Source organism: Bufo gargarizans, chromosome 8, assembly GCF_014858855.1.
Source record: "Bufo gargarizans isolate SCDJY-AF-19 chromosome 8, ASM1485885v1, whole genome shotgun sequence".
Classification (NCBI taxonomy): Eukaryota; Metazoa; Chordata; class Amphibia; order Anura; family Bufonidae; genus Bufo; species Bufo gargarizans.
In genome coordinates, this window is record NC_058087.1 from 148633065 (window position 1) to 148660374 (window position 27310).

A 27310-nucleotide genomic window follows, 5' to 3' on the forward strand; every position below is an offset into this window, starting at 1 on the left:
GAAGTTTTATTTCCTTCCTCCCGTACAATTCTAAGCTTTTCCTTGCTTTGTTCTGGTCAAGGTCTGAACATTCAGCCCATACCACAAACAGCGCAGCACCTGTTAGAAAAAAAATAAAAGGATTAAATGGTATATTCTGCAAATGTCTGATAATAATGTAAAAAATATTTTTTTCTTAATTTTCTTGCTTTCACCCATGTCTATTTTATTACAGGAGTATTTCTATCATTTAATGTTTTGACATTTTTTTTTATGCCATTACATTATTATCTTTAGAGGTCCCACCTCTGGGACTCGCACCGATCCTGAGAATGAAGGGACCTTAGCTCCTTTAACATTTCATCCGTAGAGCTCCACTCTCTGCCACCCATGACTCTGTACTGCAGTTCCTCGTGCATCCAGTAGGTGCCCTGAACACCACTGTGAAAAGTTTGCAGGGGTGAACCTCGTGCTGCAGCTTCTTCATTCTGAGGGTCCCAGTAATCGTACACCCACCAGTCATAAAGCGATTGCATATCCTAGAGATAAGCCTTCAATTTTCAGTTTCTGTTGGTTACATCCTGCATTGGAGCCTTGTAATGTAGGACGTAGGGAGCACCATTGGTAAGAACAAGCGCTGTAGTTAGGGTCAAATGATCTGCGGACATCGGGGTACTTCTTATTGCCCGAAGGAATGATGGGACAGCAGTCACATGACATACCAGGAGGTAGGATTCAATCATGGGGGATAGGAGAAAACTGCAAATGAGGAGCTAGTGAAAAGTAGTTCATGGCACAACCCCTTTAAGATCTGCAGGTATTGATTCCTGTCTTCTTCACTGACCCTTATGACTGATTGAGATTTAACTGCCAATGCTTAGAGACCACTGTGGACAAGAATGACTTTCTTTTATGTAGCAGCAGCAGCTGAGTTTGTTCAAGTATTTTTGTAGAGTTTTTTTTATTTAGTAAATTTTTTCCTACAGAAGAAAAAAAAAACTTCATACCTAGAGCATGTTTCATTTTAAAAAATAGTGTCAATGACCCCCCAAAAAATGCAATAGTAATGACAAAAAAAAATGTAAAAATAAAAATACCGTATTTTTCACCCTATAACACGCACTGGCCCATAAGACGCACCTAGGTTTTTGAGGAGGAAAATAAGAAAAAAAAAAATTTTGAACCAAAAGGTGTGCTTTTGGTGGGTTTTGAACTAATGGTGGTCTGTGGATGACACTATTATGGGGGATCTGTGGATGACGCACTGTTATGAGGGTCTGTGGATGAGACACTGTTATGGGGGTCTGTGTATGACACTGTTATGGGGGTCTGTGGATGACACTGTTATGGGGGTCTGTGGATGACACTGTTATGGGGGTCTGTGGATGACACTGTTATGGGGTCTGTGGATGACACACTGTTATGGGGGTCTGTGGATGACACACTGTTATGGGGGTCTGTGGATGACACTGTTATGGGGGTCTGTGGATGACACTGTTATGGGGGTCTGTGGATGACACTGTTATGGGGGTCTGTGGATGACACACTTATGGGGGTCTGTGGATGACACACTTATGGGGGTCTGTGGATGACACACTTATGGGGGTCTGTGGATGGCACACTTATGGGGGTCTGTGGATGGCACACTGTTATGGGGGTCTGTGGGTGGCACACTGTTATGGGGGTCTGTGGATGGCACACTGTTATGGGTGTCTCTGTTATGGAGGCATCTGGGCATGGCACTGTTATGGGGCCATCTGTGGACACTGCTATGGGGGGGGGGGGGGATTTGTAGATGACACATAGCAACTCACTACGTCACGCGCCTGCGCCGCCTGCTTCATTCATAAAGTGGGCGGAGCAGGTGCATGACGTAGTGAGTTACACTGCCGTCTCCCTCCCGTTCACCTGGCCTCCTGCCTGCTATGGAAGTAAGTAGTAAGTACCGTACTACAGCCTGGATTGAGATAAATTTACAGTTTAACATTGCCTATATGATTACTACAGTGAGCGGGGCCCGGTGTAGTAGAATACAGTGACTGCACCGGGCCCAGCTGTCATTACAAAACAAGATGCCGTCCCTCCCGCTGATACACACGCCGGCCGCGCTGAGCAGCAGCGCGGCAGCGATGTATCAGTGTAAAATTGCAGCATTCGTCCCATAAGACGCAGTGCTATTTTTCCCCCACTTTGGGGGGGGGGGGGGGGGGGGGCGCGCGTCTTATAGGGCGAAAAATACGGTAAATGCTGTGTGTGTAGATTTTTCAGTATTTGACTATAGACTTTAAAGCAGGCATGTCCAAACTGCGGCCCTCCAGCTGTTGCAAAACTACAACTCCCAGCATGCCCTAATAGCTGTAAGCTATCCAGGCATGCTGGGAGTTGTAGTTTTGCAACCGCTGGAGGGCCGCAGTTTGGACATGCCTGCTTTAAAGCAACATCAGGTTACAAAACCTAAAAAAATTAAATAAAATACCCCGAATACCCTCTCAAACCATGTCTTACTTTTCTTGGGTGAGGTTTTATTCCTATATTGTGCCTATCTCAGAATATTTAAAAATTCTATGGGGAAATTTATCAAAACTAGCATTTGATACGCCCTTGATATAATGCAAGAGTGAGAAGTGCCTAATTTATTAAGCGGTGCAGTCCTCTTTTAGGGTTGTCTAGTTTCAAGAGGAAACCAGACAACTCGGCATTGAATGCATGATATACTTGATAGATACCACCCTGCCTCTCTGGTTTCCCCGAAAGGGACGTGTTTTCTTGGCTGCCGTGGTGACGTCAAGTTGACATCACGTGACCGGTGCAGCCAATGACTGGCTTTAGCAGTGCTCTGAAGAAGCCAGTTATGGGTTGCAGCTGGGAAAACAGAGTCCTTTCTGGAGAACCAGAGCAGTGATTCAGGATCCATCAGATAAGTTAATCATCTATTCTTTATTACAGGTCGGTCACCTAAGCTGATCGCTATTCTCTTGAGACTGGACAACCCATTTAAAGAGAATCTGTCTCTTCCACCAAACCCCATTACATACAAAACTATGTTAATGATACTGTTCTATTGACCTCCGATCACTAATTATATGTCCATACTCACCCGGTTCCTCCATTGTGCACCTGTAAACTGGTGCTGGAATACTTTGAGGACTCATGAGCATGCACACATAATAAAGAGGACTTCGGGAGAAGTCTTCTCAATATATTCCACTGCTAGTTTGCAGGTTCTTGATGGAAACTGGGGGCGGTGCATCTCTGGCCCTCCATGCCTCAAATGTACACCTGCTACGAGGCCGTGAATAAATAGATGAGGTGATGAGATATGCACCTAACACATGTACTTGTAACAAGGAAGACCACTACATAGGTAGACCTGGGTGAAGGTTCTGGCTTTTGTCTACCTCGTGAGATGCAATAGGCTTCAGTGTATTTTGTGCTATGATGATGCCAGATTTCTGCAGCCTTCCTCCAAACGGCTTTGACCTGAATGCAATTTTATGGTTCAGACATGACCGGACGTTAATAGGTTTAAACAATTGGCTGAATTTCCAGCTTATCGGAAGGAAAGTTGAATTCATTGTTTTGAAAATACGTCAGTCTAATTCTATAAAGTATATAATTTATCAGAGTCTTGGTGACATTTGTTGAGACTTTGAAGCTAGAAACTGCTTGGTGCCATCACCAGTTCTTCTATTTTGATATTTTTGAAACTTAGCATTACATTGAGCACAGCCCTTCCAAGATAATTTCATTATCTGCCCTTAGATACACAGGCAACCCATCCTATGTAAACACGGCCCGATGCAATCAAAACCAGCTGCCGCACAACGCTGCCAAGCGCTGTCTTCCAGATTAGTTTATTGACTCATCCCAGACACTTTGGCTCGTAGTTTGAGGATGCTGTTTACTTAAGATTGCCTATAACCTTGTCACCCCGAAAACTCACAATTATGGAGTAGCTTTCACAAGTTCAATGGCGATGACTCAGGCGGATGAGATGTGACTGCAGTGGAATAAAAAGGCTGTATCTACAGTGACATCCATGTGCGTTAGCTAATAGTATAGCGGTTCGTGGTCATCACTGTAAAGACATGCAGGAAAATAGTCTGCGTTCAAAGATCAACTCCATGTGGGTTCAATGAATGATTTGCGCTGCGGCATTGGTCTAGTCTAGAATATTAGTTTCCTTTTTTTCACAAAATAATTCACGTCTAAGGCTGTATTGTCAGCCACACGAATATTTTTTGATACTTGTATTCATTTTACATCCTTAATCTAGTTTTCCAATTTGACATTTGCCTCTGGTTACTCAGTCGTCCTACGTCATAGGTTTTTGCTGAGGCTACTTTCACAATAGCGTTTTTTGCGGATCCGGCATGGATCTGCAAAAACGCTTCCGTTACAGTAATACAACCATCATGAACGATCCGGTTGTATTATGTCTTTTATAGCCATGACTGATCAGTTTTCTATTATGTCAGATTGTGTCACAGAAAACAGATCCGTCCGCATTGACTTACATCGTGTGTCCGTCTTGCTCTGCACCACATGGCGGACAGAAAAACGCTGCAGGCAGCGTTTTGGTGTCTGCCTCCAAAGCGGAATGGTGACTGAATGGAGGCAATGATGTATTCTGAGCGGATCCTTCTCCATTCAGAATGCATTAGGGCAAAACTGATCCGTTTTGGACCTCTTGTGAGAGCCCTGAACGGATCTCAGAAACAGAAAGAAAGTAGCTTAACTAAGCAAAGGTTTAGTCCTCGGTCAAGACTAACCCTTTGCCTGCTTGACGATTATTTTTATTTTTTTTTACTAGTCCATTTCAGGTTATATGTTCTATTTCTTTAAAGCATTTTGAAACCAATATATGAGACTCATTACATGCAATGCGGGATATTTCAAGCCTTTAGTTGTTATAATTTGGATGATTATGGCTTACAGCTTATGAAACCCCAAAGTCACAATCTCAGGTCCCCTTTGCTCAGGGGGTATGGATTAATTAGCTGACTAGAGTGTGACACTTTGAGCCTAGAATATTGAATCTTTTCACAATATTCACATTTTAGTTGCATTGGTGAAATGAAATAACTTTTGCACTATATTCTAATTTTTCGAGTTTTACCTGTATACTCAAGGCTTTATGTCTTGGTCCTTACTGGTCCATCTTCTGGCCTCCTCACCATGTAATAAAGATCGGTGTTTGTGATTCTAGATGCAGAAGTGTTCAGTGAACTGTTGCAATGTGATTTTAGCTCAATCTATGAACCAGCCATATGATTTTTTTTGTATTTGATAGAATAGTGTAGTTATGGTAACCTTCAGATTCTGTTGGAAGGGCTGTGTGGGTGCTTATGTTCTACTTGTCCCCCACTGGTCCATCTTCTGGCCTTCATACCATGGTGCAGTAGTTCTACTTGTCATTACTGGTCCATCTTCTGGCCTCTTTATCATGGAGCAATAATTCTACTTACCCATACTGGTCCATCTGCTGGTCTCCTTACCATGGAGCAATAGTTTCTACTTGTCCTTACTGGTCCATCTGCTGGTCTCCTTACCATGGCGCAATAGTTTCTACTTGTCCTTACTGGTCCATCTGCTGATCTCCTTACCATGGAGCAATGGTTTCTACTTGTCTTTTCTGGTCTATATTCTGGCCACCTTACCATGAAGCAATAGTTCTGCTTGTCCCTACTGGTCCATCTTCTGGCCTCCATACCATGGAGCAATAGTTCTATTTGTAATTTAACAGTTTTTATCTGCAGTTTTGTTTCTCACCTAAGCCTTTGTGGCCCTGGCCATGCCCCTTTGATAGCTGTCGACCAAATGTTCAGCCATTACTTATTCCACCTGACCCCTCATACAAATGTATGTTCGGCCAGCAGCAGCTCTTCTCCCTTGAGCGCAGAAGGATCCGTCATGCTGAAATCCAACATACCCCCCCCCCCCCCAAACATCTGTGAGGAGAGAGTCAGGACAGCATTGTAAGCATTAGATGGTTGACTCGACCCTTCCCTCCAAACTCTGTAGGTTCAGTCCTCACCCTAGTTGGTACCTTACTAAGATGATATCTGTACCATATAGAGGTCTGTGGTCCAAAACTAAAAGAGAAAAAAAGTTTTGCAAGATGATACAAGGTGAAATTTGGCGAGATCGGTGTTTGTGATTCTAGATGCAGAAGCAACGTGTTCAGTGAACTGTTGCAATGTGATTTTAGCTCAATCTATGAACCAGCCATATGATTTTTTTTGTATTTGATAGAATAGTGTAGTTATGGTAACCTTCAGATTCTGTTGGAAGGGCTGTGTGGGTGCTTATGAAAGACGCATTGGCAGGAATTCATTTAATGGCACTGAGCACAGTGTATTCTCTTGAATAATAAGTTTTGCTTAAAGGAATATATTTCATCAAGTCTGTATATGGCTTCGTGTGATACCTAACGAAAAGCAAATTCTGACCTATCTCTGAAATGAATTGTGCTTCACGTTTTATTGCTTAGTTTTCCAATTTTACTCTATAAAAGCCTTTGGCAATATACACGGTTTCTTATTTGACAGTGAGCAGGCACAATCACAGTGCCCTGTACAACTAGGTTAGTAGTATTTTGAATAAGGTCTACATTGGGCTTACCAAAGTTGAACATAATTTTCGAAAACATACACTGGTATAAGGTCACCCATTTTTGACCACATATTTATAACACTGCGGGGCAAGCGAATGAGTATGAAATACTGAAAGCTCTAGGGGCCAATTAGCTGCCAGGAGCCAAATTATTTCTTGTTATTGGCCTAGCCACAAGGACTTTCATAGTAATGAAGACTGCCGAAAGAGATAGGTGCTCGTTAACTAATTTTTAAGGTCATTGTCTACCTAGCTTCAGTATCGTAAGGGAGAATATCTCGCTACACTGCACAAAGTGATATTGGAACATTACATTATTATAGGTTGGAAGAATATTTCAGATTAAAGAGAATCTGTCATCAGGAAATGTATAATTAAACCAGGCACAATGCCTTGTAGGGCTAGCTCCCCTGAATGCAATGATGCCTTTTACTTAGTGATCCGTTGCTTTATTCTGGAGAAAAAAATGACTTTTAATTCATATGCAAATGAGCAGTTAAGTGCATCGAGGGTGGGCCTAAGCCATTCTGTGCACCCTTGCTCCTCCTGCTTTCTCTGCTGGCTGCTCCCTATCCTTCTTGATTGACAGGGCCAGAAGAGATGACTATGCAGGAAACTGACCCTGACAATACAGGAGAAGGAGGAGCTGGAGATGGAGCAGGAGCAGCAAGGGTTCACAGAGGGGCCCACTCAATAAAGAAACACATCACTAAGTGAAAGATATAATTTAGGGATGAGTGAATCGATTAGTCTGTTTAGCAAGTGTTCTTCACGTTTGAGGGGGCTGCCCCCACAGGTGAAGAAGCTCTCGCCTGCCCTGACAATTGGGGTCCAATTGTCACGGCAATTGGACCCCAATCCATCTTCAAAGGCAGCGACTGATCATGTGCCGCTCCCCGGAAGATTAGCAGCGCATGAACAGTCGTTGCTCCTAAAGACAAACTTAAGCTTCTCTGTGTGCGCCGCTACTCACCATTGTGCCACGTCGCATGGCCTAGATTCTCAGGGCTAGGAGAGATGACAAGCCCTGTCAATATACAGGCATGCGGGAGTTCTTCACCTGTGGGGACAGACTCTCAATAGTGAAGAACTCTTGCTGAAAATGCAAATCATTTTGCTCATCCTTAGGGCTTGTGCACACAAACCTTATTTTCTTTCCGTGCCCGTTCCGTGTTTTTTGCGGACCGTATGCGGATCCATTCACTTCAATGGGTCCGCAAAAACTATGGAAATGACTGTTTGCATTCCGTTTCTTTATGTCCGCTTGGCCGTTCCGCAAAAAAGTAGTGTATGTCCTATTATTGTCCGCAAATCATGGTCCGTGGCTCCATTCTAGTCAGTGGGTCCGCAAAAAATACGGAACAAGGCCGTATTTCGCGGATCCGTGCCTACTTTGCCTATGTGTTTACTGTTTGCAAACACTACAGTACATTACACTAATGATAACAATCTTCCTGTTTCCGTTTGTGACCCGCAAAAAAAGGATTGCATACGGATATGTTTTGTGGCATAACAGAACGGATGCGGCCATAAAACATAAAAATAAAAAAACTCCGATATGGAACAACGGATCCGTTAAAAACGGACTGCAAAACTACAATGGTCGTGTGCATGAGCCCTTAGTATCATTACATTCATATGAGCTAGCCCTACACGGCTCTCCTGACATGTCTGTTGTAGTAACTACTTGCAATCCTCATGTAATAAGAATTCTGGTGCATCTGCTGTTCCTTTATTATTTCTACTAGAAGTTATGAGTGAATTGCCAGCAGCTTGTAGTAAAGGTACGTATGGGGGTGACAGTTGGGGGGGGGGGGGGGGGTGACAAGAGCAGCACTAGTTAGACAGAGTCAGACACACCCGCTACTGGTAACACCCAGCAGTACCTTTTACTGGAAACTGGCAATTTATTGTTAAACGTCTAGCAGGAACACAACACAGAGTCATAAGAATAGATGCCCCACAATTGGTATTAAATGATGGGGAATCCAGGTAGTTACTAAAACGGACATGTCAGGAAAGGGGACAGGGCCTCTTTAACAGTAAATTTCAAGGTGACAAATTCCCTTCAAACAAAACAGGACATATAACTGGTTATGGCTGACTGTCCTGCTGCATAGAACAGTATCGGAGGGCTTGTATCCTCATGCATGAATTTTGGATCCCTAACCCTGAGTCTTTATTGCTGTAATTTGTGACAAATTTATCAAACCTCACACATTGTTCGATAAATTAGGAGTCTTTTTGAATGTAACACTTTCGTATAGAGATGTTACTCAGTTTTTTGTGTTGGGGGAAGAATTTATACCAATCCACTACTGGAGTAAGATTTTGCTCTTTTTTTTTGGCAACTTTTTAAAAAGTCCCAGTTGAAAAATCTGGAATAAATATAATTAACATAGCTATTCATGCTCACATTTGCACCCATTTTTCAAAATAAGTGAAAGTCTCATAAAATTACAACATTTGCATATTACTGTGTGTCAAAATTTGCAGCTTTTTTTTTCTGATCTTACAGGTCAATATTACAGACTGGTAAGCACGCCGTCATACAACATGGGTGGCACATGGATCCATGCAACATAAATACTGCACATTATACAGCATTGTGCAGAAAGCCACCCACCCCCCCATCCGAATTTTTTTTTAAATCTTTTGCAGATTTTTTTCTTGATCTCAAAACCTAAGTTATCTTTGACCATCCGCTTAATGCGAGTATAGTATTTGTGCCAAAATGTTGGTTACTGCTGTTGGCAGAGCAATGCCCAGCAGTTGGCTGAACTCTGTGATTACAGCTGGCATCAGGTTCAGCAAAGAGCTAGTGTTGACATCCAAGGATGTACATAGACTGGCACGTGCATCTGGATAAAGAACGACAGCGAACAACACACAACCCGAGAGATTGAATGTTTTTGTAAAAAAAAATAAAAAATCTGAAAAAATGTAGTATATATACACTGACCATCCATAACATTAAAAACCTGCCCAATATAGTGTAGCTCTCCTTTGTGCCTCCCAAACATCTCTTATATGCCAAGCCTTGGACTCTACAAAACCACTGAAGGTGTCCTATGTTATCTGTTGCTAACACATTATCTGTTGCTGACAGTAACACGTCCTATAAATTGTGAGGTTGGGCCTTCATGGATCAGACTTGATCAGACCACAGTTGGTCAATTGAATTGAGATCTCGAGAATTTGGAGGCCCAATCAACACCTCGTACTTTTTATTATGTTTCCTAAACTGTTCCTAGGCAATTTTGGTAGTTTAGAAGTTCAGAATATCTTGCTGAAAGAGACGACCGCCATTGGGGGAATACTGTTGCCAAGAAGGAATTTCCTTGGTCTATGATTTATATACATGTGAAAGTGTGGTCGCTCAGTGGTTAGCATCCCATGCAGCCATGTGGTCCTGGGTTCGAATCCGACCAAGGACAACATCTGCATAGAGTTTGTATGTTCTCCCAGTGTTTTCATGGTTTCCTCGCACACTCCAAAAACATACTGGTAGAGAATTTAGATTTTGAGTTCCACTGAGGAGTGATGATGTCTGTAAAGCTTTTCTAGCAGAAGATTGTCCAGAACATTGCACTGCTTCTTGTGGCTTGCATTCTTCCCAAAGTACGCCCTGGTCCCAGGATTCCTAAATGGGCACACATGTGCCCGGCCATCCAAATGACGTAAAAGAAACAATTCTTCAGACCTGGCCATCTTCTTCCATTGCTCCATGGTCCAGCTCTGATGCTCATCTGCCAATTGTAGGTAATTTTGGTAGTGAATAGGGATGGGCACTCTGATCGCTCTGACACTTTTCTTGTCATAGGCAACAGTAACATTTTCAGCAATTTGTACTACAGCAATTCTTCTGTGGAATCCGACCAGAAAGGCTAGCCTTCGTTCCCCTTTGGTCAGCCTTGGGTGCCCATGACCGCTTCACTGGTTTGCAGCATGTCCTTCCTTTCAACCACTTTTTTTAGGTACTAAACACTGGGTTATATACAACAAGATAAGGCTAGTTTCACACTGGCGTTATATATCCAGTTAGGCTGTTCCAGCAGGCACGCAGCGGTTTTCTTCTGGCTGATTCTCAGCATATTTGTCGGAATGTGGCCGGATCTCCGCCGATCTCCATTATAGTTAATGGGGCCAGAAGGAGACTTAGAAGCTTCCAGCAATGCCGGAATGCAGAGCTAGTGTGAAACTGGCCTAAGTCAGCTCTCCACTCCATGGGACAGAAATACTTGAGACATTGGGGCAGGGTATTCAAATCCCGGGTCGGACAGGAACAGATTGTTTCCAAAAAGATCTTCCGATAAAATCATAAAAAAATAAAATAACTCCAGCCAAAAGATTCTTATGCATTTCGAGCAGATTATATATTTTAATCATAGCATGCTAATATTAAGAACAGGTTTTCATCTGTGCGAAAGGCAGAAGCGGCATTTTAAAGTTCTGATGGAGGAAAGTCCAATTATACAGAAATTTGGGATTGACCTCCCTTCTTCACATACACTGAATCAGCTGTGCTGCATGGCAATTTTATTTTACTTTTACTGTAGTACCCTTGGAAAGGTATTTAATTAAACTAAAATGTTAAAATATGTCATGGCAATCCCATGTCAGGGGTTGTAATGTTATGGCTAATTACCGTACATTGTAATCTAAATATCAGTGTATAATTTCAGTTTGAGCTTAACCCTTTGGGAATCCTTTTCACCTATATAACAATTTGAATTTGGTTCCTTTAAGTTCTGGTTTTTGGCGTTTTAAAGTAAAATTACAGGAAAGACTCAAAAATCGGTTTTTGTTTGCACTCCCACCCCACAAAACCTGTAAGGGGTTGTCCAATTGTAAGAACTGATCCACTATCCACAGAATTGGGGATAAATGTCTGATCGGTAGGATTCCGACTGCTGGAACACTCACCAATCAGAAGAATGAGTTGTGGGAGTGAATGGGCTGGCGGAAACACATCGATGGTGCTCCATTCAACTCTATGGGATTGCCGAAGATAGGCGAGCGCTGTACTCGGCTTCTCTTCGTACGTTCATTAGAATTGAAAGGAGCGGCAGCACACCTATGTGACTGCCACTTCTTTCAACTCTGGCATCGCATTCTTTTAATCAGTGGGAGTCCATGCGCTAAGACCCATACCTATCAGATACTCCTGTGGATAATATATATGGTCTTATGGTGGGATGACCCCTTTAATTGCTTGAGGGTTCCACTTTGCCAACTTTATGCAGGAATTCCTCTTTGTTTTTCCATCACATGACTCCAAGAAAAGTTGTCATGAGTGACTCTAGCATTTGCATAAGAAAGTGTGGGACAGCACTTAATCCAGCAGAGGGGGCCTTTCTCATCTCTTCCATGGAGAAAGTAGGGACGAGTGTAATGTTATATGGGCCTATCTACAGTGCTTGGCACTTCTGTGCTTACTGCTTTACATATGACTTATTGCTTTATGCCATTTCAGATTTTCTGCAGAAATAACTTCTCTAAAAAAAAATAGTTTGAAAGATTGTCCTAGGGAAAAAAGCACTCCAAAGCAAGGATGTCGCCAACTGTTCTGTTTTTTCTTTTTTTTCTGCTGAGGAACATATGCCAGTCTTGTGTGGCAGCCAGCTGCCCAGAAGCACAGATGACCAGGCATTAGATTATAAAATATTTAAAGCATGAGAAATATATATAGGGTGGGCTTCAGGCAAGCAAGTGTCTACTGCACACACGGTCTTCTAAAACGTGTTCTGTGTGGATGGACTGAAATGTGACCTCATTCGTTTGGAAGATATTTGATGTTAACAAAATTATGAATTTTTTTAATCAGTTTTGAGTGGAGAGCATATGCAAAGTTAGAAAAGCCTGAAAAAAAAACAACCTTTGCTATACTGATTTTCCATCACCAGTAAGGAACGATCAGGGATGTACAGTAAACATAGAAACATAGAATGTGTCGGCAGATAAGAACCATTTGGCCCATCTAGTCTGCCCAATTTACTGAATACTATGGATAGCCCCTGGCCCTATCTTATATGAAGGATGGCCTTATGCCTATCCCATGCATGCTTAAACTCCTCTAAATAGAGCTGGAGGGTTATAGTCGGGGACTTAGCTTGGCAGCAAGGATGTTGCCCCTGCAGGTATTTTGTCAAGGTGATATTGGTCACCCACTTGAAGAGGTTTTCCTGGATTTAAATATTGATGACCTGTCCTCTCGATGGGCAGATGAGGCAGCAGAATAGAATATCTCCCAACTTTTAAAAAGCCCAAGCCACAAACTTTTCTGACACTAAGCCACGCCTCTAACTCTGTCTAATGCCTATTTGCCCTATATGCCCAGTCTCCTTTGTGCCCCCACACAGTAGTTATGCCCCCTTTCAGTAATGCTCCTACACAGTACTTATACCTCGTAGTGCCTCCACAGAATAGCTATGCTTCCTTAGTTCCCCCACACAGTAGATATGCCCCATAGTGCCTCTACAGAATAGCTATGCCCTCTTAGTGCTCCCACACAGTATTTATGCCCCCTTAGTGTCCCCACACAGTAGTTATGCCCCCTTAGTGTCCCCACACAGTAGTTATGCCCCCTTTGTGCTCACACAGAGTAGTTTTGCCTTCTTAGCACTCCCACACAATAAATATACCCACTTAGTGCCCCCACGCACAGTAGAATGCCCCCACACACAGCAGGATGCCCCCTTACAAATACTGAAGTTGTCCTGTTTAAAAAATAGAAAAATAACACTCAACTGGCCCCATTCCCTCATTGAATGGAGCTCATCCCGCTCTCTCTAGCAGCAGACGCAATGTGTTGACGTCACCAAGTCTGCGGAGCTGCGGAGCCTGGCTATGAGCTGTGCGCTGCGATTGGCCAGCAGTGCAGCAAGGGACACGCCTCCTACAAGAAATCAGTCAGAGGGAGCGCAGACACCGGAGCCTATACCGGACGAACGGAGCGGCGCCCAGACTTACTAGTAAGTGCAGGGGGACCCCTGGGCGCCGCTCTGCCCACAGGTATAGTTAGTTTTTAGTTTGTAGAGTAGTGAAAGGTCCTCTTTAAAGAGTACCTGAAACATGGTCGCCAGGTGTTCTCTGGTATAGCAGAGCTGTTGGGTCTTAGCAGATCAGCTATTAATGTTTAAAATGCTCGTTTGGATGCCCCAGTTACAGTGGGAAAGTGCAAAATAAAAATGATGAAAATTTAAAAAGTTATGGCTATTGAAATATGGCTACTGGGTTAATAACCTTGTCATACGCTGGGAAATATTGGTACTACATATGAGTGTGTGCAGAGTGTTTGAAATGTGACTTCCAAAAAAAAATAAAAAAAGGTTCATCCACAACATGCTTCTACAGAAAGAACTTTGTCCCTATACTGCTTCATTAAAGCCTTAGTTGATCCAGCACAAGGACCTAATTTTTTATGATGGCCGGGTAGGCTCTTGAGATTGTATGTAATAGAGTGCAATTAGTTTTAGCTCGCTGAGATTGTCATGTATTAAATTAAACCTATTAAGCGCCATAAATCAAATGGTTAAATCCCATTTATACGTCAGTTAATTATTCTAATGAGCACATGGGTCACATAAGTCATGGCTGCTCTTTTTAAAAAAAAGTTTATTTGACAGGAGAGAGAGAATCTCCGAGATCACAGTCAGCTAAAAAGTAGGTCAAGGTGTGTTGATTTTTGAAGTTTTTGAACTCCTGTGAACTGCAATGGAGAGAGGCATGCACATATGTGGACACCTCTTCACACACACCTCTGCCTTGGCGTGCGAAAGAGGGGGTCAGGGTACATCTGGTAAGCATAGGGTTGGCAGCCAGATGGACGTGGACATGGCCATGCCTTTAAAGGCTATGTAAACCTTCGGGAGCAATTATTGTTTCTGATTGCATTTTACTTGTTTTTGGCTAAAAAAAAATTTTTTTTTTAATTGGCCTTTATTAAAAATATTGAGCCATTCTTTCACAAATGGTTAATTGTTTTTCTAGTGTGACTGGTACTTTCATTTTCACTTTCTGCAGGTCATCTAATAAACCGTATCTCTAAACTAAGAGGTCATAAACATTTATTTAAGCCACATTCTTATTAGTAAGATAAGAACTGAGCTATGATGAGTGTTTATAAGAGCAGAGATAAGGAGCCCGTCAGCTCCACAACTGATGGAAAAGAAAGAAAAATCTAGAGGCTGCTACTAGAGGATCTCAGCTCTGTACAGAAAAAATGATGCCATATTTTTAATAAAGACCAATTTAAAAAAAAATATTTTAGTTCAAAATAAGTACAATGCAATAATAATAAGAAATTGCCCCAAAGGTGTACATAGCCTTTAAATATTCTATCATTGGCAGATGTTTTACATGTAGAAAGATAGATAGATATTAGATGATCAGATAGATTCGATAAAGATTAGATAATTAGATAGATTATTAAGTAGTGTGAATTTCAATTTTAATTCTGCCAGATTCTGCTGCTGCAAGTGCCCTAGAAACAACGCTTCAGTGTGATGTGCTCTCTGCTCCAGCTGATTCACAGCTCCTCCTCCCTGCTGCTGGTGACAGCTGTAGTGGTCTCCTGGTTTGATGCTACTGCAGATGGTAGGGGTTGTGAAGCAGCTCAATATGAAGTGCACTTCACAGTGAAGAGCCGCCTCTTGAGCACTTGCAGGAGCCGAACCTGGCAGAATAATAGTTCATGTTCACACTACTCCAGATAATAAAATCATGGGCACATTTAAGTCCTCAGCACTGCAGTGGGGTGTTAAATGGGTGCACTTGCATTCTGTCTAGCGTTATACCTAGAACATCCATATGTGCTGCTTAGCTCTTTCCTAATCCCAAAACGAATACCACCGTACTAAAGTGCTGGATGTGAGTGCTCCAGTTTTTAAATGCTTAAAGAGGACTTTTCATCTGGCAAAAAATTCTGAACTAAGTGTTAATGATCTGTACAGCGGCACCCAGGGATCTAATTGCACTTACTATTATCCCAGGGCACCGCTCCGTTCTCCTGCTATGCCCTCCGGTATCTTCGGTCACTGTGTTACAGTAGGCGGAGACTTAGGGGACTTGGTTATAGTAGGAGGAGACTGCCCTTGTTCTGCTGGGTGTCGTCTTCTCCCAGGCTGTAGCGCTAGCCAATCGCAGGGCAGAGCTCACAGCCTGGGAGTTTTTTTCTCCCAGGCTGTGAGCTCTGCACTGCGATTGGCCAGCGCTACAGCCTAGGAGAAGGAGACGCCCAGGAGAACAAGGAGCTGCGCCCTGGGATAATAGTAAGTGCAGTGAGATCCCTGGGCGCCGCTGTATATTTCATGATACTTAGTTCACAATTTTTTGCCAGATGAAAGGTCCTCTTTAACTGCTGTTTTTCTTTGAGAGTCCTTACGTATTATGGAGCAAGAAGTATTGCATCATGGGCACTGCTATCTGAGGGCACAATTCTGTAGTATAACGATGTGTCTGTCTCCAAGCAGATGAGGATGGAATGGGCCGTGCGTGTTCAGAATAACAGAGGTGGTGTGGATACTACGGCACCGACTTTTCTTTTTTGTGTGCTGTATCAGAGGAGAGAACATTTTGTACGTTTCCTCAGATTTCTTTATGAAACACGAGACATACATGCCTGAGAGCTATAGAATCTGCATGTATTTGTGTTGGCATGTTTTCAGTGCACACATGGTAACCTGCTTTATACTGCCAGAGGGGGGTTGGATTTTTTTTCTTTATATCGTATATGATACCTTCCATTAGTGGATTGTTGATCAGAATGCTAAAAACCTTCCTTTATTTTAATGGTGTTATTGCACATTTTGCAGACATTGGTGGCTTTCTTCCAGAAATTCTTGTCCATTGACTGTGCATAGTACTGCCCACTACACCGTGCATCTCCCATAAGGTTAAGAGAGACATTTAGGGACTTTTGTTTTTACGTTATTGTGTTTCTATTCTAGAGTTAAAGAATAATAGACATTTGGACCTTATATTTAAACAGGTTATTCAGGTAAAGATGATGATAAGCTATCATATCGGTGGGGTTCAGAGTCTCGGCACAGCCGTCGATCAGCAGTTTACGGGAGCTGTCTCGCTCACCAGAGCTCCGGTGAACAATGCACATTCCAGGCAGCTTTCCTAGCACAGTGCCGTACATTGTATAGTGGCTATGCTTGGTACTGCAGCTCAGCCCCATTCACTGCTATGAGGCTGAGCTGCAACCAGGCCATGGGACCAAAGTACGGTGACGTCACATGGCGTAGGAAGAGGCCGCACAGCTGATCGGCGAGGGTCAAACCCCTGCTGATCTAATATTGATAACATTTATGAGAATAGGTCATTAATCCTTATTACTGGATAACCCCTCTAAAGGTGTCATCTTGGACTTTCATGGCATATCGCTAGGATATGCAATCAGATAGGTGCAGGTCCCACCTCTCAGACCCGCACTTATCTCTAAAACAGGCCCTGAAAGTGAAAGAGAGCATTTGGACGGCATGTACTCCATTAATTTCTATGGGAGTTCCGAAAAAAGCTGAGTGATCACGCTTGGCTATTTTCGGAAGTCTCATAGAAATTACTGGAGAGCGGACAGTGCAAGCGTGGCTACCACTCCATTCACTTCTATAGGACTGCCGGAAATAGCTAAGCCAGCACTCGGCTATTTTCGGAACTCCCAAAGAAATGAATAGAGGTCAGCCGAGCATGCACAGCTGCTCTCCACTCCTGGGAAACCTCTTTAAAGTTACAACCTTTTCAGGAAACGATGGGTGATACAGAAAGTATAATGGATGATTGTAAAGGTTTTCATACAAAGTAAAGCAGACTTTTGTTTGAAACCCTATGCAGTCATCCATTACACTTTCTGAATCAAATTTCTTGTTGTTTTCAAGACATCTGCTTTCTGTCATCCAACTGGAATTTTCTTTTGTATACTTCCTGAGTTAAAAAAAAACACACCTTGTCATATAATGGGCCCAAGGGTGTATGGCTCATTAGAAGAGAGGATGCTGATAACCGTACATCGGACAGTGTAATAAAGGCTTTAGAAGTCTGTGCAGTAGAAGAGTCACGGCTGCCTGAGAAGAGTCATGGTTATTCATGAGCTCCCGCTCTCCCCGCCTACCTGCTAATTGGCAGTTTTTATCTTGGTTTTCTCCCTAGAAGAAAGCTGTCAATCATCGTTGGTTAGGTGGAAAGTGTGGACCTTATGAAAAGGGTCCCATTCACACAACCGTGTCAGATTTGCAGACTGCGGATCTGCAAAATACGGACAACAGCCACGTGCACCCCGCATCGTGGTGCAGAACCATTGACTTCAAGTCAGTGGGTCTGCACCATGATGTGGGGTGCACATGGCTGGTGTACATATTTTGCAGATCCGCAGCTTGCGGTCTGCAAAATGGACACAGTCGTGTGAATGGAACTAATTGGGATTCTTGGGCTGCTATAATCATACAGCAAGTTCTCGACAAACACTTTAACATTTGCTGGTGAGTGACGGACCGCTGAAATCAGCAGTGAGGGCAACATAAAGTTGATGACAGGCCCTTTTACAACAAGCAAGATGGCCACCTCCATAATCATGTACACAAAATAAATAAAAAAAATACAATCAGAAAATAAAAATATAGATAGAAAAAATGTTTCAGTATTATGTTATAATTTGGAAAAAAATGGAGATTAAACGTAATACTTCATGATACCTCCCTTGGCGTTGCCAATAATTGCATTCTGTACGCTGCACTCCATGAATTTCAAGTTCAGAAAATTCGAGCCAGTAGTTCTATCGTATACATACATTTTAAAAACTTTTATTAATTATTTGAACTAATCATTATTTTTTATTTTCTATGATCTTACAATCTTGCACATTTGGTAAATGAGTGAATCAGGTGAAACCCTTTACTGGTCTTTACACCCTACAGTCCTGACTGGTCAGAAGGGTTTATGCTGGATTTACACAGCCAGACGTTCAGGCAGATTATTCGGACTGAACATGCCTATGAATGGCCGTTCCTGATAATTGGTCGGTCTAAGGCCTCATGCACAAGTGGCCTTTCCATGCATTGGGGACGGCAGTTTGAAAGGGTCCGTGATCCGTCTGCTCTGCAAAAAAATAGAACATACACTCCCTTTTTTTTGGAGGCACGGCGAGAAACCTCGGTGCTTCCATTCCGCACCACTTCTTCCCGATTGCGGGCCTTGCTAATTGTCGGCCGCAATACAGGAACGGCCGATGAATGGGCAAAACGCTAATTGATCGGGTAAAATGATCGGAGGTGCGAGCACTTCAAGTATTATTCCCAGGCAGCAGATCACGCTGTCTAAACAGCATTGTGCTGCCCAGGAGCAATGATTTTGTATGGTGACGAGGGATAGCAACAGCCATCGCCCCCCACTTAACGGGCGTCCGATTTTTGGGGAAAGAACACTTCCTTCTGGACAATCGGCTGCTCCTCTAATTACACCTTTAGGTAAGCTAGATAATTCTGTGTACATTTAGGATTTGCTAGATCTCTCCTGATCTCACGTGTATCACGTACTGGATCTAATACGATTGTGCTTTGTGGCTGTGGCAATGACACATGTCCTTTATCCATGGTAATGATTTGTGGATTATGCGCGGCGGTCAGTCATGTGGATGATAAATACGAGAATTTCCTGTTGAGATTCCACTTACTGTGTTGTAAGTGCCAATGCCTGATACCTTATGCACACACATCTCATTGATGATCACAACATATCATGTGTCATTTTCCTGGTTACAACAATTACACCAGATGTGTACGGACTCGCCGTCTGTTCTCAGATTAGCCCTATTTTCTGAAATCTAATTAGAGCGAATGCAAAATGGGACATATCAGTGATAAAGGATTGATCACACTGCCTGTTATCGACAATGGGTGTGCCAGGGGTTTATTAGTCTGTCTGCGCCATGGCTGCCTCCCACACCACCAGAGTTCCTAAGCAGCTTAGTGGATGTGAACACTCACCGAAGAGGAATCCCTTCCAGTCGTATGGTTGTTCTTTTTTTTTTTTTTAGATTTTCCATTTCATTAAAATGTACTCTACTGCAGTCTGTTCACATGGTGGATTTTAACCGCCAAGACCCATGGTTGCTCATGGCCTCCAAAGCGAATCTTCAGTTTGGAGGCCATGGACCCACTCGTGGCGGTCTCTTTCTCTGTGCAGATGGCAGTTGCATATTTATAGAATTGCTGGGACCTCTGCAGTCTCTAAGGCCAGACACAGATGAGCGAGTTCAGTGCGAGAAACTCGCGGTGTATGGCAGTGTGAGGTCCCATTCTGAATTCTGCTCTGCTGATAGGATGGCACAGCATTAGGGCTCATGCCCAAGAGTGTAAGGGCTCAGTGCCCATATCGTGGACCGTAAATGGGCGGTCCGCAATATACGGGCACTGGCTGTGTGTACCCTGTGGTGCGGATTGACTTGAATGGGTCAGCAATCCGCAAGATACGACCGAAGATAGGAGTTCATAGCTGGTGGGTAAGTAATGTATTATTATGGGATTATGGATGCGGACCACACACTGTGTGCTGTTTGCATCTTTTGCAGCCCCATTGAAATGAATGTGGACCCAGAAATATGGTCTTGTGAATGGACCCTAAAAGAGGAATATGCATTTATATAGCATTACATGTTACAATTCCAATTTTCATTTTTGTGTTTAGGATGTTTTGTCCTTTTTGTGGAACTTCACGTATTGTGCCGGTATAACACATGTTAGTCTTTCCTAATTTCCTAATATTCTGTAATTAAACTACCAAAATTATAATCACATGAAAGCCATCTGTGCAGCAAGCACGGAGGGCGAGGCAGAGCTCTGCAAGGCATTTGCTCATTCAGATTGCTATATCATACACTGCTTACTGTATTACTGGAGACATAGATATATAAACCACCTATCATATGTCTATTTTATATCATTACTATTGTGTTTTGTATGTAAGGGACAACCAACAGAACATTGGGGGGATTTATCAAGCCCCACATTGCAGAATTATTTTCATTTTACGCCATTCACTCCATTTTAGAACCTCTGAGTGCTGGCGGTGGGCCCCTGGACTGTTAACCCCTTTCCGACCACATCATGTAAATTAACAGCTAACGTCATGGTCCCTGTGCCTTCAGCTTTTACTTACATTATGCGTTTGATGGCTATAGGGGATGTGTGTAATTAGTAGGAGTCAAACTGCTTTGGACCCCTGGAGATCATGTGAACGGTGAGCCCTGAATTACCAATCTTATGGGGTGGTGGTAAGTGTGTGACTACCGCTCCATTTACTTCGTTGGGATTGCCAGTGCCGAGCGCTGTACTGAGGTCGCACAGGAGCACCACCGCTACATTCAAATTGGGGACACTGGAACCCCCATTTTTGTGATTGATGGAGTTGCCAGCAGTTGAACCCCCAGGAACCACTTATTCCCTATCCCTTTAATGACCAGTCTTTAGAATAAGCTGTCGGTGTATGATCAATGAGGGTCTGAGTCCCAAGATTCCCTCCGATTAGCAGAAGGAAAAGGCAAGCACTATGGCACCTTCATCGTTTATGTAGACTCGGCACTGTACATATGGCTGCTGATGTGCCCATCCAAGTGAACAGGCACAGCTGCATGCGCATGTCCAGTATTGCACTGTGCCTGCATAGACGCTGAAGGGGCTGTGGTCGTCCAGCATTGACTTCTTGAAATGATATCTGTATACTCATATCATGTAACTTTTTATCTATTTATCCACTTTTCTTCTTTTACAGTCTTGTACTGCAAAACGTGAAGTCCATTTTGCCTCCTTTTCCCTCCTCTTGTATCATCATGGACCATCAACCGGTCCAAGAGGATGAGACTGGCGCTCTAGCCCGTCTGGCTGCAAGTCCCCAAAGTGAAGCAGTTGCCCAGGATTTTGAAGAATTGTCCTTGCAGTCAGTCCAACAGTTGCCTCCTCTTAAGGAAAGGAAAAATGGTGAGTAATGTAAATGTCTGGGGACTCTAGTGTGAATTTTGTGAATATACAGTTTTGTGCAAAAAGTTTTCAGCTGCAAAGTAAGAATCCTTTCAAAACTTAGTGTTAATAATTTATTTTTATCAATTAGCAAAATGCCAAATTAATGAACATAAGATAAATTTAAATCAAAGCCATATGTGGTGTGACCACCCTTTCAGAACAGCATCAGTTCTTCTAGGTACACTTGCACTTGAAGGACCTTGGCAGGGAGGTTGTTCAAAAGATGTTGGAGAACTAACCACAGACCTGTGGATGCAGGCTTACTCAAATCCTTCTGTTTCATCATGTAACCCTTGGCACACTCTATGATGTTGAGATCAGGACTCTATGGGGCCATATCATCACTTCCAGGACTTCTTCTTGTTCTTTACACTGAAGATAGTTCTTAAAGGGTTTCTGTCACCTGAAAAATGGGTATTAGGCTGGCAGACCAGTGATGGCCAGTTCGCATTGTTCGCCCGCGAACATATGCGGGCTGCCATCTTTTTTCACAAGTCCAGTGAGACACAGGTAAGCCCTTACCTGTGCCGCGAGCCAGTCTGAAAACAAATGCGGTCCCCGGGAGCAGACAGTTCCGAGAACAGCCCGATGAAGGCCCCCGGTGGCTGTTCTCGGAACTGCCTGCCTCCGCTGACCGCACTTGTTTTCAGACCGGCTCGCGCACAGGCACAGGTAAGGGTTTACCTGTGTTTCGCCGGACTTGTGAAAAAAGATGGCAGCCCGCATATGTTCGCTGGCGAACAATGCAAACTGGCCATCACTGTGGCTGACATTAGCGATGTGCTAATGTCAGCTGAACATAACTATATTAGTGCCAGCTCACTGCCTACCGCCGTTATAAAAAAAAAAAAAACTTTTGCAATATGCTAATTAGCCTCTATGGGGCGGGGGGGGGGGGCGTTGCCCCTGCTCCTAGAGGTTCAGTTCTCCCACCTCTGGCCAAGCCCTACTACACTAGATTGACAGGGCCAGGCATCGTTGGTCTACTACTGCCGACCCGTCTGCAGTGTAAATCTCGCGCCGTTCAGTATTTGGAGCAGTGAGGAGGCTGGCAGCCGGTGAGTGCCCTTCACTAATTAGCATATAGTAAAAGTTTGTTTTTCTTAACGGCGGCAGGCAGCGAGATGGCACTAATATAGTTATGTTCAGCTGACATTAGCACATCGCTAGTGTCAGCCAGCTTAATACCCATTTTTTCAGGCGACAGAAACCCTTTAATGACATTGGCTGTATGTTTACGGTTGTTGTCCTTTTAATGCTACTGCATGATGGATAAGTATCTGCCTATATTTCTCAGCATTGAGGACACCACTAATTCTGACCACTTGCTCAGCTCCATTTGCTGAAATGCAGCCCCATACTTGCAGGGAGCCTCCACCATGCTTCACTGTTGCCTGCAGACACTCATCACTGTACTGCTGTCCAGCCCTTCACTCATACTTGCAGGGAGCCTCCACCATGCTTCACTGTTGCCTGCTGACACTTATCTCTGTACTGCTGTCCAGCCCTTCAGCAAACAAAACTCTTATGAAAAGTAGTTAAAATTTTGACTCGCCAGTTCAGAGCACCGGCTGCCATTTTTCCACACCCCAGTTCCTATGTTTTTATGCATAGTTAAATCACTTGACCTTATCTCCACATCAAAGGTATGACTTTTTGGCCTCAATTTTTCCATGCCAGACTTCTCCGGACAGTAGATTCCTTCATCTGCTGCACTAAATTTGCATCAAATGGAGTTTGGTTGGTATTTGGTCAGGATTACTGGTGTCCTCATTGCTGAGAAATGCAGGCAGGTACTTATGCATCAAGCAATACCATCAGGGAGGCGTCTGATGGGCCCCAGATTTATTCAACAGTAGGACAACATCCCCAAACATGTAGCCAGTGTCCTTAAAGAAGCACTCCAAGAGTAAGATAGATGCTTGTGTGTATGCCTTGTGCATACCTATTTTATTTGATGTGCAATTTGTGGGTTGTCAACCATCTTGATTCCTACTTCCACACAGGTATGATTTTCATAATAAATCCTACATTTCCCATCATGCTTGGTTTTGCAGGGACAGAAAGGGCGGAGTCTCACCACGCTGCACTGGGTAAGGTCGGCCATGATACAGAACCGTTGTCCCTTTACATTGCAGGGTCTCCATGTTTTCCTATGTGATGCAGCTTGAGTCTGTCTGCCTTCTCTGCCCTGTCATCTTTCTCTCTCTCTCTCTCTCTCTTTCTTGTCAGCCTTTACATGCAGGTGGCAGGGAGGTCCGCACACACAGATAGTACAGGCACTGTGAGTCAGGAGGTTTATACACTTGCCTACCATATATATGCACTCCTGGTCCTTTAGATAGAGGAGACATTATATCTTCAACAGAATACGGGATTATACAGAAGAACATGGAGGGAGGGGGGTCTGAGAGCTGCCAGGAGTGATTTGATTATTGATTATCAGTGTTGAGCAAACTTGTGATTTCAAGTTATCTAAGGTTCGGGTTATCTAAGAATTCCGTTATGGATTCCGCTACCACGGACCATAACTTATGGTTTTTGGTAGTGGAATCCATAAAGGATTTCTTAAATAACCCAAACCTTGTACACCAAACTCAAAACCGCAAGTTTGTTTAACACTAGTGATGATGTCATCTTGTAGTTCACAGGAAGTCAGCCACATGGATAGACAGAGTTCCTGTTTACACATTAGAACACGCAGTCAGACTAGAGGTCACATGACCAGATTCCCATAATGAAAGTGAGACAAATTACACTGCTAGAATACTGGTGGTGAGTTAGTAATATGTGTAGAATAAAAAATAAAAAAAGAATGCGTCTCTAAAAACTTCAGCGTAAAAAAGGAGGAGACCTGGAGGTGATGATATAGCCCCCCCACAGATCCCTGATCTCAATATAATCAAGTCTGTCTGGGATTACATGAAGAGACAGGATCTGACCAAGTCTACATCGACAGAAGATGTGTGGTTAGTTATCCAAGATGTTTGGAACAACCTCCCTGCTGAGTTCCTTCAAAAACTGCATGCAAGTGTACCTAGAAGAACTGATGCTGTTTTGAAGGTAAAGGGTGGTCACACCAGATATCGATTTGATTTAGATTTCTCTTTTGTCCATTCACTTGACATTTTGTTAATTGCTAAAAATAAATATTGTAGAAAAGGAGAGCTCACATAGAGAGTACCGCATGATTGGTAGGCAGGATGGCGTGGGGAGGGATGCTCACCTGGCTTAGTTGTGCAGGCTGTAAAGTTGATCCACCTAGGTGGCAGCTCGTCACATCACAGGCAGGTCCCTAGACGAGAGGAGTATCCAGAGGCAAGAGTAGAAGAAGGGGAGAAGACCTTTCTCGGTGCAGTGGATAGAAGAGAGAGGTAAGTATATTGCTAGGATATGTCCCCATTGTCTGATAGGTGAGGGTCCCACCACTGGGACCCGCACCTATATCAAGAATGGAGCGGGGAAAGTGGTGGCTGGAGGACCCACCAAGAGCTCTTCCCATAGAAGTGAATGGGAGCGCACCACGCATGCATGGCCACCACTCCCATTCACTTCTATGGGCCCAACGGAAATAGCTGAGCCTGCGCTCAGTTAGTTTCGGCTACCTCAGAGAAACGAATGCATAGTGTGCCCTCCACCACTTTCAGGGCTCCGTTCTCTGTGTAGGTGCGGGTCCCAGAGGTGGGACCCGCACCTATCAGACAATCGGGGCATATCCTAGCAATATGCCACCTTTGTCTGAGATGGGAAAACCCCATTAAGATTTAAGAATCTCACAGTGGTCTGAATAAGGGGGCCATTGTGGCCCTGAAACGCGTCATTGAACAGTAAAGACCTCTGTCTTCTATCCACCGCATCGGGAAAGCGATCTCCTCCTTCTTCTACTCCTGCCTCTCAAAAATAAACTATTAACACCTCTATTTTTGAAGCATTCTTACTTTGCAGTATTTTAACACACCTGTCTAAACCTTTTTCACCATACTGTATATGTTACTTTTCTTTATATGTTCCCTTTTAATAGCTGCTGATAATGCAGGTGCTGGACGAACCTGAACTTGTCTGTGAAGCATCCCTTATGTCTATGGTGATAACCGATGTAGTTAACACAGTTCAGCTAGAACCTGCAGTCCTATGGAAATGGTTGTAGTTATCATGGCACATCACCGGTGCCAATGTGTTTTTAAGTTTGCCATGTGAAAAATTCTACAGGGAAGATGTCTGCAGTCTTGACACAGTGGCTACTATAAATCACCATGGCCAGTAAATTAAAAAAAATGTATTATACCTAGAAGATCCGTATTGCAGCTCCCTAGTGGCTTAGAAAATTCACTTTTGTTGCCACATAAAATACAATATAACCTAGATAATACCTTACACTGAGCAGCAGCATGCAAGCATTGCCATAGATAGACTTACATGTATCCTGCATGGCCAGATATTTATGGACACTGCATGTTATCCAAAGACCAGACTTGTGGTAGTGTACCTCCAATGAAATGCATGCAGTATAATTGTAAAGGATGGTCTCCAAGACATCAACCGGATTTAAGTGTTTGATTAGTGGGGGGCCCGACCTCCAGGACTGCCGCTGATCAGCCCAACAAAAGCTGCTTCATTGCTTGCAGAGCCATAAGTGGCACATCTATATAAGAAGCTGTTGTACAGACACTTCTGCCTAGCTGATCGTCAAGGATCGCTTTAGCAATTATAACACTTGTACTGCATGAGCTTCGTCGGTGGTGGACCACTGTTGGTCATCATGTGACCTGGAAGGCCTACAAACAAAACAGCAGGGCTGCGTTTACACTGCCATTAGAGTGTCTGTTATCTTGACAGAAATACTAGCGCTGCAAGTATTATTTTTATGCTCACTTATATAGCGCTGACATATTCTGCAGCGCTTTATAGACATTAGTATCAACCTGTCCTCAATGGGGCTGACAATCTAAGGTCCCTATCAGTATGTCTTTGTAGTGTGGGAGGAAACCCACACAAACACGGGGAGAACATATAAACTTCTTGGTCGGATTCAAACCTAGGACCCCCCAGCTCTGCAAGGCACCAGTGCTAACCACAGAGCCACCATGCTGCTCACAAATTGATAGATGCTTCCATTATAGATGCAGAGTACAGCGGTAGAGTGACCTCACCCTGAAGGCCCCTTTAGACTGCCTGATGTTCAGGCAGATTATCTCTAACGAGCGTTTGTAGGGTAATAGGATCGTTGGTGTGGACACCTAAATTATCATTTGCCAGCAGCAGATTATGGTGTCTAAACATCCTCTGCTGCCTCCAAAGAATGATTCTGTATGGGGACGAGCGATGGCATTAGTGATCACTCCTCCCCATACTGTAGATAGCGTTCTCCTTCACCGACGAGCCGGGGGATACTGGGAAGGAACGATTCCTTCCTGACAATTGTCTGTTCAATTGAGCTATTGAGTTGTGTAAAGGTTCCTTAAAGGGGTTCTGCACTTTCATTTAACCGATGATCTATCCTCTGGATAGATCATCAGCTTCTGATTGGCGGGGGTCCGACACCCAGGACCCCCGCCGATCAGCTGTTTGAGAAGGCAGCGGCGCTCCAGCAGTGCCGCGGCCTTCTCACTGTTTACCGCCGGCCCACTGACGTCACGACTAGTATCAACTAGCATGGGCACCGCTAAGCTCTGTTCACTTGAATAGAGCTTAGCCGCGCC

At 43.6% G+C, this 27310-nt stretch overlaps 1 protein-coding gene across 7 annotated transcripts in view; it reads left to right on the top strand.

Moving 5' to 3' along the window:
• Positions 1 to 27310, top strand: part of MRTFB (myocardin related transcription factor B) — a 266554-nt gene that overhangs the window by 97822 nt on the left and 141422 nt on the right. For 4 of the 7 annotated variants that reach the window (XM_044302677.1, XM_044302684.1, XM_044302681.1 and 1 more), the window contains 2 exons: positions 21364 to 21569; positions 23669 to 23704. In XM_044302677.1, coding sequence (XP_044158612.1) covers positions 21422 to 21569; positions 23669 to 23704 — 184 coding nt within the window. In that variant the 5' untranslated portion in view covers positions 21364 to 21421. The remainder of the gene's footprint in view (positions 1 to 21363; positions 21570 to 23668; positions 23705 to 27310) is intronic. The other 3 variants (XM_044302680.1, XM_044302685.1, XM_044302695.1) reach the window with 1 other exon arrangement.